This window comes from Cynocephalus volans, chromosome 2 (assembly GCF_027409185.1).
Source record: "Cynocephalus volans isolate mCynVol1 chromosome 2, mCynVol1.pri, whole genome shotgun sequence".
Classification (NCBI taxonomy): domain Eukaryota; kingdom Metazoa; phylum Chordata; class Mammalia; order Dermoptera; family Cynocephalidae; genus Cynocephalus; species Cynocephalus volans.
The window spans coordinates 224081456-224095704 of record NC_084461.1 but is presented as its reverse complement, the minus strand read 5'-3'; the positions used below and the strand labels follow the sequence as shown (position 1 = coordinate 224095704).

The 14249-nt window shown below is 35.7% G+C and overlaps 1 protein-coding gene across 1 annotated transcript in view; it reads left to right on the top strand.

Moving 5' to 3' along the window:
* Positions 1 to 10241, top strand: part of ZFAND4 (zinc finger AN1-type containing 4) — a 102061-nt gene extending 91820 nt beyond the window's left edge. Inside the window, exons 5-8 of the mRNA XM_063087015.1 lie at positions 648 to 1823; positions 2346 to 2400; positions 8396 to 8513; positions 9623 to 10241. Coding sequence (XP_062943085.1) covers positions 648 to 1823; positions 2346 to 2400; positions 8396 to 8513; positions 9623 to 9758 — 1485 coding nt within the window. The 3' untranslated portion in view covers positions 9759 to 10241. The remainder of the gene's footprint in view (positions 1 to 647; positions 1824 to 2345; positions 2401 to 8395; positions 8514 to 9622) is intronic.
* The last annotated feature ends 4008 nt before the right edge of the window (positions 10242 to 14249 follow it).

Sequence of the window (14249 nt, the reverse complement as noted above, 5' to 3'; positions counted from 1 at the left end):
ACCAGGGAAGCTCATTAGTGACTCTGTGCCCAGGGGTGTTATTGCGTCTGTTCATGTAGGCACCCTCTGCCTAGCATGTATATTTCAGACTCCCAGAAGAAAGCAAGTGTTTAGCATAAACCATATTTTCTGCACAGTTTAGGTACAAGGGACCACTCTTACTAGTAGGGTCATGGGAACCCTCCTGAAATATAGTTCCCAGAAGCCAGCCGTGAGCCAGCCTTGCGAGCAAGCCTTTTCAAGGATGTAGGCCTGTTAACTCTCCTTCTGCATACCTACCTAGTTAAATGCTTATTTATTCTACCAAGAAAAATTGTTAGGGATCTAAAATAGGTCAGTGATGTCATATCTAATGTAATCCGTTTTCTTCCTAGTAAAACTCTGAGAAATAATCAATAGTGAGGAAAATAAATAAAACAAAATTAGTTTTCTTTAACACTCTCAGAAAATTATAATCAGTGAAGGAAGATAGAAAAATTCTTCTCAATCATAATCTTAAGATTTTGATCTTTTTAAACATTTTAAATTGAGGTAATAAAAATGCTGGTATGTTACAGTAAGTAACATTTTCGTCCTTCATTAATTTTTATTAATGGGCAGAGAAAATGACTCTGTAAAGGAATTACATATTCATTCTTTTCTTTTAGCCTAAGAAAGCTGTCAAGATAAAACCCCATCCACCTATAGCTCCTCGACCTTCCAGTGGTTCCACGGCAGCAGCTCGCCACAGGCTGTTGAGAGCCCTCCCTCACATTGGGCAGTCTTGTTTACATTCTCCTGGGAATGCACATCTACCTGAAACATCCAGGAATGCAATTTCAAGTTTGGCAGCTCAGCCCCCTGCTGATAGACCTATATTGTCTGTCACTAGTGAATTTCTTAAGGAAGATGATAACTGGGAGAGTAACATACCATCTCATTCCAACGGTAGCATCAAACTATCACCTCAGATACCCCATATGAGGTTGGAAAATGACAAAAAGCTTGCTGATTCTATTTTCCATCTGGGATCATCCCTGCCTAGGTGGACAAAACACTTTTCAGGAAACTTACCATCTAATAATGAGGATGACACTGTCTTATTTCCAACTTCAGAGGAGTGTGTTACTGAAGAATCACTTCTCCCTGAAGTGAGTTCATCTGCTTCGTTTACAGAAGGAAATGCTGATGAACAGAGCAGTGGTTTAGAAGGGATACGAAAGGCAAATCCAGAATTCTTACTCACTAACAGTGATAAAGGGTTGAAAGCTACAGAGCAGCATCTTAAACATGTTGCAAGAGTGTTGAGCAGTGAATCAGTAGAAACTACAGTTCTTAACCACCGTGAATTAAGTCCTCAGAAGAAGAGACTCTTGTCACCTCTTTGCTGTTCTGCATCAGTGTCACTACCCAATTCTCTGGTGAAACTACAGAGACAGTCCAAAAGTTTTGAATCTGGGAACCTCCAAACTTCCGCCTCACAAAACATGCTCCCGTCATTGGAAGTTCGAAACATAACTGATTCTTCTTTCTCTAGGACTACTCGCTTTCAAGGTATAAAAGTTGATTCACCTGGGAAAAAATCTGATGTTATTTCCAAAACTGAGGCTTGGGATATCACAGAAGTGGCTAACAAGGTTTCCAAAGAGCCAGTTGGTTGTGTAAACAATATCAGTTTTCTTGCTTCACTGGCCCAGAGCTCAAGCAGAGACAGTTTACAGAGCATACGTGGGGCAGGCCGGCTTCGGACCTCTGGAATTGGGCTGTCTACAGATGACCAGCATTTTCAGGAAGCCTGCCTTAGGAAAAGTTCTCCCCAGTTAGAACCGACAGAATTTTTCCTAGTAAGTATTTTCCTTTCAACGTGCTGTACTAGTTATTTTTGTAGTAATTCAACATATTTAAAGCTTGCTTTTTGTTTACATAAATAAAGAGGACTAAGGTTAGATTTTTTTTTTCATAAATTTCTCTGAAAATGTTTATCTAGTTTGTAAAAAAATTTTCTTTATGGTTGAATTATAAATAATGTTTTAGTCTTAAATTGAGAACTATAATTTGAAAATAAATTCATGTGAACGGTTTATCATATGATTTTAGATGCTGATTATTTTTATTAATGTTTCTCCAAAGTAAGAACTCTTATTTAAGCCATGAAATCTTACTCTCTTAATGATAAATAATAACACAATATTGCTAGATGGGAGAATCAGTTTCCAGGTTAATTTAATTAAACAAAAACTAGATTAAATTACTTTAAATGAAAGCCCAACAGCATCTTAGTAACAAAATGCAAGTATTTCATGTTTGATGATCTCTTCTTTGCTCCACTGACTCGCCTCCATAGATGTTTTGTTTTTTAATTGTAGTCTGCCCGTGGTATTGGAATGAATGGAAATAATGCAGCAGCAGGGAAAAGAGTAGGTAAGCTACAGATAATTTTGAAAGCTAATAATCACATCATTATTATACTGTTAAATTTTCAAAGAGAAATGTGGTATGTACAGAGTAAACTCTCTTCTTAAACTTTTTTCCAATAAAGAAAATGATTATGAAAGCTGACTGTGTAGGAAGTATATGAAGAATAAAACAAAAATTGAAATTGAGATCTCTTATCTGGGGAGAGGTGTGGTCTGTGTGAAAAGACAAGATGACTGAAGAAATAACATGTTCCCAACCCCCCCATCGCTGGCCTCTCTAGGGCCAACATGGACTCCTGGATGAGTTTTGAGGAGTTACCTTAGAATGGTGTTTTTTAACATCATGATCCAGTATCAAGGGTGGTGGTAAGAATCTCTTTTTGATGAACTCTTATTTACAGGTTTAAGAAAGGGACAATTTCTAGGACCAGTCCTTTCCAAGGCATAATATACACAGTGGAAGTGACTATAATATTAGTACTTCCTTGTACCAATAGTAACACCTTAAGATGTACCAGTCAGTCATTATTTCCAAGGAGGAAGGAAGCCATTATTATCATCTTTTCTTTCTTTCTTTCTTTCTCTCTCTTTCTCTCTTTCTCTCTTTCTTTCTTTCTTTCTTTCTTTCTTTCTTTCTTTCTTTCTTTCTTTCTTTCTTTCTTTCTTTCTTTCTTTCTTTCTTTCTCTCTCTTTCTCTCTCTCTCTTTCTTTCTTTCTTTCTTTCTCTCTCTCTCTCTTTCTTTCTTTCTTTCTCTCTCTCTTTCTCTTCCTTCCTTCCTCCTTCCTTCATTACGAATATTCATGAGATGCAAAGCTGATTGTCCCCCCTCCTACCCATGATGTGGGGGCCAGATTCATACTGGGGACATATCCATTACCAGAAATTACTTTTGTACCCTTTGTCCCCTCCCAATTATCCTCCAACCTCCCTCCCTTTCCCCCCCTCCCCTGCACTCCAATTTGTAGGCCTAGGAATGTTCCCTCCCTCTGCTGGATCACGGCACTACTGTGTTCTTTCTTTCCTGCCTTCCTTTCTCTCTTAGCTCCCGCATATGAGTGAGCACATGCGGTATTCATCCCTCTGTGCTTTGCTTATTTCACTCAACATAAGTTTCTCCAGGTTCATCCATGTTGTTGCAAATGGGAGTATTTCATTCTTTTTTTATGGCAGAGTAGTATTCCACAGTGTAAATATACCACAGTTCCCTTATATCATCATCTTTTATATTTAAATACTGAGACCAGGGATGGGAAGCTCATTACTAAAGGTGTGCCACCTTTGTAGCCCTAGGGTTTTAAAAGATGCTTTATGTGTCATAGTTGTCCTGTGAGTTTTATGTTTTTAAAGAGACACTTCGGGTTTGTTTTCCATTCCTATGTAAGGCCCAAGGTTATAAAGTCTTAATATATCCACTCATTTTTTCCATTTTTTTATTGTGGTAAAATACGCATAATAAAAGTCACTGTCGTACGTCTACAGCTCGGTGGCATTGAGTCCATTCACACTGTTGGACATCCATCACCACCAGCCTTCTCTAGAACTCTTTTCATCTTGCAAAACTAAAGCTCTATACCCGTTAAATGCTAACTCCTCACTCGCCCTGCTCCCAGCCCCTGGCAACCACCATTCTATTTCCTGTCTCCATGATTTTGACAACTCTACCTACCTCATATAAGTGGCGTCATACAGCATTTTTCTTTTTGTCATAGCACATATCAGTATTTCTTTCCTTTTTAAGGCTGAATAATATTCCACTGTAAGGATATACCACACATTCATCCTCACTGGACGTTTGGGTTGTTTCCACCTTTTGACAATTGTGAATAACGTTGTCATGAACACAGGTGTACAACTATCTCTTTGAGATCTTGCTTTCAATTCTTTTGTGTACATACCCAAAGTGGAATTGCTAGATCATATGGCATACCTATTTTTAATTTTGGGGGTGACCACCATATTGTTTTCCACAGATGCTATACCATGGTGCGTTCCCACCAACAATGCACAGGGATTCCAATTCTCCACATACTTGTTAACACTTTTCTGTTTTTTTGCTAGTAACCAGTCCTAATGTGTGTGAGGTGATATGTCATTGTGGTTTTGATTTGCATTCTGTAATGATTAGTGATCCTTAATTAGTGATGTTGATTTCCTAATGATTAGTTTCATGTGCTTATTGGCCATTTGTATATCATCTTTGGAGATGTTTCTATTCATGTCCTTTACCTGTTTTTTGAATTGGATTTTTTATTTGTTGTAGTTGTTGTTGAACTATAGAGTTGTTATACATTATGGATATTAATCCCTTATCAGATAATGATTTACAAAATTTCCTCTCATTCTTTGAGTTGCTTTTTTTATTCTTTTGGTTGTATCTTTTGATGCACCAAAGTTTCATAATCATGAAGTCAGATTTGTCTATTTTCTCCTTTGACACCTATGTCTTTGGTGTCATATTTAAGAAATCACCACCAAAATCCAATATTGTGAAGCTTTTCCCTATGTTTTTTGCTCTAGAAGTTTTATAGTTTGGGGTCTTATGTTTATGTTTTGATCTTATGTCTTTAGTTTCGAGTTAATTTCTGTAGTTGTATAAGGGTCCAAACTTTATTCTCTTGCATGTGGACATCGATTTTTCCCAGCACCATTTGTTGAAAGACTCTCCTTCCCTGCTGAATGGTCTTGGCACCCTTACTGAAAATCGTATGGCCATACAAGTGAGGGTTTATTTCTGGGCTCTCTAGTCTATTCCATTGGTCTATGTGTCTGTTTGTATGTTAGTACCACAGTGTTTTGATTACTATAATATATCCATTTTTAATGTTATAGTTGATGTTTTTGTTTTTCAAGGCTAGTCAATTGAAGCAGTGAGAGTGGAGAAGGAACAGAGAAATCTGTAACTGGTCGTAATTAATTAGTTGTGAACACCACTCTACTCGGACTGGCCATACAGTTGTTTTTCCTTGGCACATGCTCGAGTCTGTCTTGCCCTCGCTCATAGCTAGGACTCTTGAAAGCCTGTGCTGCGCTCACCTCTGCATGCTCAGCTCTAATGTGGGCTTCAGTGCTCTTCACTTCTCTCACCACTCCTCTGAAACTGCTGTTGCTGCGCTCACCAAAGAGCTCCATAATTTCAAATCTACTTGATGCCTTTGTATCTTTATTTTTGTGGCCCTCATTCTTGAAATAGTTTTCTTTTTCTTTCTTTTCTTTTTTTAAAATTCTGGGTTACATTGTTGTAGACTCTTGCTTTGTTTTTGTTTTTGTCTTTTTTTTTTTAACCTCAGTTTTCTTCTTTATTTTTTTTTTTACGAGCCCTCTGCTTGTCCCCAGATATATGCTCTTTTTATTTGATTTCATTTAGATTTAAGGCATCAGCTGTTACCTACAGTGGTGATTCCTCAAATTAGCTGTGTAATTTGCTGCCATTTCTTCTCACAGTCATAACTGTATTATTCTGAATTACCTAGAAGAGTCTGTGTAAATTTTGGTGTAAGTTTTATTTAATTGATTTATTAAGTGCTTTCATGTACAATGATACTTCAAAATGTTTATGGACAGATTCATATTATGTTTTAATTCTATTTTTCCATGAACTTTTAAAAGTTCCCTTACATGTTTTATGTAATGGAGTTGTTCTTTGTCCAGAAACTATGGTCCATTTTTCTTTTCACTATAGGGCCTCCTTTGGAAATGTAATTCTTTCTCATAGTTTTAGCCATCATTTTTAGGCAGATGACTATCAGACTTGCTCAAGTACTATGTAATTTACTACTTTTTTGGCTGCCTTTCTATTGGGTGAGTTTTTATAGATCATTGTATTAGATAGAATCTTAGACTAGGAAATGCCAAACAAATGAATTACTCCAAATATCTTTCATCTTGTTCTGAAAAGCAACTTTTCACATTGACATTATTTTATTGAATTTTCCTTTATTCTTGTATTCAGTACATATTTGAGAAAAGGCTTCATAAAGGAGTTGATTGATGATGTCTTACAGGATAAGTAGACTTTTACTAGATTGATAGGTGGAGCAGAGCATTTTAGAAGAAGAGACTGCCCATATGAACGGACCTAGTATATCATTTAGCATGGGTTCGACATGGTAAGTGACAGGAGATGACTCTGGAAAGTTAGAAAAGTATTATATTGGACATAGAAGACCTTGAATGCCAGTCCAAGGAATTTGGATTTTTCCTGTGGGCAGTAGGGAGCTTATATATTAGAGATGGTTCCTGGCGTGGAGGAGTTAACCAATAAATAGTTTTCTCTGAATGGGTAGAAAGATGTACGGAAACTGTTCTCTGAGGAGACGATCGCAGTTATGTTTCTGTGCCACCTCATTTCTGTTGCTAATGTGTTCCCTGTATCTGCACATACACAAGAGTTCTTGAATGCACATGTTTGCAAACATTGAGTTAAGCATCCCTAAAAGAAAGAAAAAATGAAAATGTGACTGGACTGAACTAAATTATCAACAGATTCTTCCACCATTGTTTAAAGAATATCCGAAGCCTGAATTTCAAGGATAGTTGCAAGTAGATGAGCTTCCATTAGATATCCTGAAATATACGCCTTCCCTGCTGTGACCTGTGCAACTGCTTATCTTTTTTATTTTTTAAGAAGTGGAAAGTACCCCATCATCTTTGGGAAATGGTCTTGGTACCTCTAAGTGCACTTGAGAAAGAAAGCACTTATTCACTGAGTTGGTGCCCAGAAGTTATTCAGTTAGTTGTTTCAATTTTGTTTCCAGTTTTGTGTAAGATCTGGGAGTATATTTTAGACACGTAATTAAGCTGACTTAATATTGCTAGATTTGTATACTGAGCACCCAGTCTAGGTTATAACAAAAGGCAAAGCACCAATTAATTGTAAATCCAATTTTCTTTAACTCTTGAAGGATTTTCAGAGACTTTTAAATGTCAAACAAGCCATTAAGCTCAGGCTGCAAAAACCTCTTTTAGTAGTGGAGAAAAGGTGCCAGCACCACTACTCTATCATTTTTCTTCCCATTCCCTTTACTTGTTCTTGCTTTCCTTCTTTGGCTCTTGTTTCTTGGCTTTTGATGCCACTAAAGTGCAAGTACCCTTGTGTACTTGTACTGTTATTTTAACAACCATGTACTGTAACTTTGAGCCTCTCTACTTGTGACTGAGGTTTGTTGGCATTTTGGTCAGTTCTAAAAGACTTTTTACTGAGTAATTAAAGAAATTGATTTAATTCTTACTTCTATAATAACAATGGGCTCTTATTTTTAAGGTGAAAAATCAAGTTGTTACAATAGTACAGAAGCTAGCAAATATTTTTTGGAAAGGTGGTAGTACTGTGAAATTGAGCTGTGTGCCATGTTAGTCACTACTGATAATATAATATTTTATATAATAACATATTTAAAATTTTCAGAGTGCTTTTTACTTATGTGAACTGGTTTGACCTTAAAGCACTTAGTAACCTAGAGAAAAATTACACATTCTGTTATCTTCAAAGTGAACAAATTGAAACCTTGAAAGAATAAATGACTTGTTCATGGTTCAGTGAATTTACTTTCTGTGGTGTAATCAGGACTAAAAGACCAGTTGCATGATACTCTGGCGCTCCTTCTTGATATGAACTAATAGTATAATTGTATTACAATTATGTTGTTCTTATCAAATATGATTTTGAACCAGACATCTTTCCTTTTTCGCTGTCAAAGTTTGGTGTACTTTATGTAAACTGATTACCCACAGTAATAATCAGAAAAGTGTTTGTGTGTACAGAAAGCCTAAAAAGATAAGCCCTAAAAATATAAAAATATAATCAGTAGAAACCTACCACATCTTACAGAAAAAACCCCACCTCACTCATAGATCTATAAATAGTTTCAAATATAAAAATAACACAAATTAATTTTTTATGGCATAAAGGTTTACTATGACAGGAATGTGTTTTGCTTAATGATATTTCACATTTAGAATCTTATGCATGTATTAATGAAGGTGCCCTTTCTCTAAACAGGAGAATGTATTCATCACCTCCCACCTGTGAAAGCCGCTATTCAGGCAAAGAAGAAAACAACAAAGCATTGTTTTCTTTGTGGAAAGAAAACAGGACTGGCTACTAGCTACGAATGCAGGCAGGTTGGCCAGCTGGAGAAGTTGAAATGCTTTCTCTGTGGTGACCCAGCTTGGGGATTATGCGAAATAAAATATTATTTAAATTGGCCATTGATAACATCATAAAGATGATGTTCAAATGGCAACCCTCAGTTGAATTCCTAATTGACTAAAGAACAAGTAGATAGTTCATGAGTTTCTAAAAGGTAAAAGCGGATCTTCCCCTGCCCTTTAGATTATGAGATTTAAACCCATGGGAGAGAGTATACCTCTTTGTCTTGTGATAAGTACACTTGGTTTGGTTTGAATGTTGACTGGAAGAACTCCTCCCCCAAGATTCTATTTTAAATTGAACAAAAAAAGGACTAAATTTAAAGTTAATTTATTATAAATTTTAACAATTATATAGTACACTTTTATTTCAAAACATATGAATAATATTTTTTCAAGAAATAATGACTTTTTCCCCCCATAAATATTTCTTTTATTAGTATTGATTGATAACCCTCCAAGGATAGTGTGTGCCCTTAGGTTGAGGCCAGGTATTAAAAATAACTACTGCTTTTTAGAGTGTATTCTGTTCAAGTGAAAACAGCTTATCTTGTCGTAAATATTTTTAAAAATCCTTTCATGGCTTAGTTAGAGTTTACATGGTTTAATTTTCTCATGACACTGAATTTATCAGAGATTCAGAGTTCTTTCAGGTTTACTAGGTATAAGAGAAATGGTGGGGGCTGGCTGGTTGCTCAGTTGGTTAGAGCATGGTGTTATAACACCAAGGTCAAGGGTTTGGATCTTTAAGCCAACCAGCCACCAAAAAAAAAAAAAAAAAGAGAGAGAGAGAGAAATTTACCAGCTTTTGCAATTTTACTGCTTCATAAAGGTTTATACCCTATTTCATTCCATAATGGATTCTACATTATAAACTGTCATATTTATAGACAGTTAACTTGTTCTTTTGGGAGGTGTTTGTGCTCGTTTATGAGTGGAAGGGAAATGTCAGCACAGATTTTGCTAAAGAGAACCAGAGGGCTCCTTTTGGACCACCTGAGGTCAAGCTCTTCTCTCCCAAAGAGATGAGCATTTCATAGAAATGTGACTATTCATGTAAACTTTTTTTGTGCTTTAGATGTGGAAACAACTTCTGTGCCTGTCATCGCTATGCAGAAACTCACGGCTGCACCTATGATTACAAGAGTGCAGGGAGGAGATACTTGCAGGAGGCAAATCCTGTGGTTAATGCACCAAAACTTCCAAAAATCTAACTCTTCCTCTGCACCTTACTGTTCTGCCCGAGGAATTGTATTATAATAACAGAAGAAATATTGTTTAGACTGCATTATTTTTGTTCAACTCCAAAAGATTTGCCAAATAACAAAAGCATACGATGTATACTGCTGGAGAATGAGAATGATACCGTATGTGACATCTTTATTCTTTGGTGAATCAAAAATTTAAAAAATAGTCTTAAAAACTTTACACTATAAGGGTTAACTTTGTTATTGCATGTCTTGTTTAAATGTTTTAATTTAATATTGCAGTTTCACTAGACAAGTCTTCATAAGATGCAGGATCGGAAGTTAATACTGACTGTGTAACCAGGCTTCCAAGATGTACAGAGGCCACGTAGCGGCTTCACTCAAATCAACCACACCTGCCTGCCTGCCTGCCTTTTCTTGGTAGGAATGGGATGGGTGAGGATTTTTATTTTTAATCCCATGTGTGAAAGTTTATTGGATTTAATAGCAAGTTCCTTTTTATTTCAATCTACTTTTTACAAAAAAAGAACATTTGATTTTCCACTGTGGCTTTTAACACATGTATATTTCTTCCATATTCAGACTGGCATTCAGACATGTATCTATTCTATAAAACACATCATGTTAATCATAGTATATATTTCTTAAAATACTACTTTTTGAATGGTAGTTTTATAATAGAACATGTCCCACTTGTTGTCATTAAATATAGAAACCAACTTTCACCTTTTGAAAAATGGCTAAATTAAAACAAAATCTTACAGCTTGGTTTGTTTTTCTTATATGTTGAGTGCTATTACCAGGAGAAATTCAAATAAATATTCAGTTTTATTATGAGTTTGATTATTTGATTATTTACAATAATTTTTCTTTTATAACCATTTTTAAATAAAACCATTTGATTAAATAAATCAGTAATTCATTCTACTTGGAAAAAATGACTATCAGTATAAAAGTATTTTTTTAGGGTATATAGACCCTGTTCCCAAGGTGTAACCAATATACTGTTCAGGCTTCTGAGAGGCCACTTGCTTTACAGAGGGTTAGTAGAGGCTGATGCTGAACGCTAGTAAATAACTGGCAGGCAACCCAAGGGTCTCTGCAACTCTGGGCTCTGCAGGTGTACCAGAAGCCTAATTTAGGTGCCTCAATAGGGCTGCTTCCTCTACTCAAGGTTGAATGAACCGGAGAGCTCTGTTACCCTTCCTCTATTTCCTGTTAGAGATTGAATGTTGATGGAGAAAGAGGCCTTCCAAGCAAGAAGGAAGTACATTTACAAGAGGGGTTGGTGAAAAATTAGCAGAGGAGCCATACAATTAGAGGTTGAAGCACGCCTTTTAAAAGGGGTAGATATAGATTAATGAAAAATATTTTCATCCGTGTTAATGAGTAATTCACTCTTTCCTCCCTTATCAAAAATCATATACTTTAGACATTTTAAATATAAGGATTCTATTATGTGGATACACTGCTGAAAAAAGGACAAAAGCAGATTTATTTAATAAATAAATATGAATGCTTGGGGCATGCTTGATATATGCTTGGTGTACTATGCTTTTTAAACCAAGACTATAAATAAAAATGTCGTGTTTTAAGTTTTGCCAAAGATTTTGGTCAAAGTTAAATCTTTTTATTAGTTTCTAAGTCACTAGGAGATGAACTGCTATAATTCAGGAAGCTATATCATTGAGAGGCACTTCTTTATGCTTTAAATTCTTATAGAAACATGATCTGAATTTCACAGATCTCAGATCTGTCTTTGCATTCCTCGTAATTAACAGAGTGCTTTGCGAATAGCCATTGGTTAGTTGAATAAATAAATTGTTGTATTGGACAACTTAACCATGATTGAAGAAAACAAAGACACTTATATTGTTTTATTTAGCTAAACCCTTCTTATATGACAAAATTCAGTTTCTGGGCTTTTAAAAACAGTAAGCATTTGGTTTTAACAACACAGAATGTTTGAATTTTTAATTTATATCTATGTGAAATATTTTGCATTGTATTTAGTGCAATGTAATCGTTCTAACTTGGGAAATTCAAATGCTCAGATGTTTTAAAATTTTATCAGTGGTGTTAACTTGTGGAGGAATTTAATTATAAAAAATAAGACAAGAATTTATTTTCTTGTATATGTTTAATATGGTTTTAAGTCATCATGATAATCAAATTTGTATCTAGCAGTATTTTCCAAAGTGTGACTCCTATACCACTCCTGGAATATGAGATGATTTTAGGTGTAACATGAATGAACATTTCTAAATAATTATATATTTTTAATGTGTATCAGAAAAATAAAAGTATAAACATTTTCAGTTGAAAATAAGGTTGATTCAGGTTTAAAAAGTTGATTGAAAATTGATAAGGGAATATATAACAAAAATCATAAAAGTAGACCTGAATGACTGACATTTAGGAAATGAAGGTATGATGTTTTAACTTTTCTTTGAAATTATGTTAAACTTTTAAAATGGCTGATGAATGTAATATACATGGCTTTGAAAAGCTACGTAAGGGACAAAATGAAAAGTAAAAATTTTATCATAGATGCCCAATCTCTTCTAATAATTGATTTTAGTTTTTCTGGTAGTTATCATCATAACACTCGCCATAATATTTTACATATTATTTTTTATACTCTATTATTACAGATGAGGAATTTAGGCTAATAACATACTACCTCAATGGTTCCCAATTTCTGTTCGTGTATTGGTTTGCTCAGGCTGCCATAACAAAATACTACAGACTGGGTGAATTAAACAACAGAAATTTGTTTTCTCACAGGTCTGGACGCTAGGAGTTCCAGATCAAGGTTGGGCAGGGTTGGTTGCTGCGGAGGCTCTCTTCCTGGGTTGCAGATGGCTGCCTTGTTGCTCTGTCCTCACACAGCCTTTCCTTCCTGCGTGTGCAGGTGGGGAATGGGGTTGGAGCTGGGGAGAGAGCAAGCTCTCCAGTGTTTCTTCTAGTAAGTTTACATATATAATTAGTCCTATCAGATTAGGGCCATACCCTCATGATTCCATTTACCCTTAATTACTTATTCCAAATACAGCCAGACTGTGGGGCTAGGGCTTCAACATATGAATTTGGAGGCGGGGGAGGACACATACATTCAGTCCAGAACAGTTATTTTTAGTTAGAGTTTTTATTTCAAATTCACTCACTGTAGTCCATGTTATCCTAGCTTGAGCTATTGCACTAGTTTTCTAACTAGGCTCCTTGAATTTGTTCTATGTCCTTCTCTACCTGTTTTTTATACTTCAGCCAGCGTAAGCTTGTAGAAACAAGAATTTGAGCACACCAGTGCTTGAAATATTTCAGTGACATCCTTTGTTCTTAGGATAAAGACCTTCTCTTAGTCTGTTTGGGCTGCTATAACAGAATACCATAGGCTGGGTTGCTTATAAACAACAGAAATTTATTTCTCACAGTTCTGGAGACTGGGAAGTCCAAGGTCAAGGCACCAGCAGATTCCATGTCTGGTAAGGGCTCTGCTTTCTCATAGATGGCCATCTTTTCATTGTGTCCTCATATGGAGAAAGGAGTGAGAGACCTCTCGGGTCTCTTTTATAAGGGCACTAAATCCCACTGATGAAGTATTTACCCTCATTACCTAATCCCTTCCCAAAGACCCCACTTCTAGATACCATCACATCAGGGATTAGGTTTCAAACTAAAGAATTCAGTGAATTTTGAGGAGACACAAACATTCACTCTACAGCAGACCCAAATTGTTAACCCTTGTTCTTCCTGGTAAGGCACCAATGGTCTGGCCCAATCCTACTTTTGTAGCCTAATATTACACTGTTTCCCTATACTTTCTGAGATTTGCCCACACTGACTTTCTTTTAGTTTTTCCAGCCTGTTTTATTAACACCCACTCCTCTTTCACATGTCAATCTCATCATTACTTCCTGAAGGAGGCCTAGGATATATCCCTGTCTAGGTCATTACCTTCCATTTAGCACTATGTGCTTTTCCTTTGTGAAATCCACCACTTTTAATTTAACATTTGTCAGATATTTTGAATTACACAAAATGGCAAGTCCATGAGAGCAGAAATTGCCTTCCTGTCCATCTATCCATCCTTGCTCCCAAGCATTGCATCCACCTTGACCAGGGTATTGCATGTAAGCCCTCAATAAATGTTTGTTGAATGAACAAAAAAGCTTTAAGAATGTACTGTCTCCTTAGCAATTTATTGACTTTAAATGGTCTCCAACAAGGCTTATAGCATACAGTGTTAAATTATATCCTTTTCTGCCTTGTTTTTAGGTTGATTTAAAAATTGAAACTAATAAAATATTATATATATAGAAATAGTGTTCATTGAAGATCAAATTAGTATGAGAGATTCTTTTTTCTTTTCTATAACACAATATCGCTAACCCTGTGATAGGCAAAGGATCACATTATAAATATAGAGATAAAATGGATTTCCCTTTAATTCCTTAATTTGCTTAAAATGCCATATTTTATTTTTTACAGGTCATA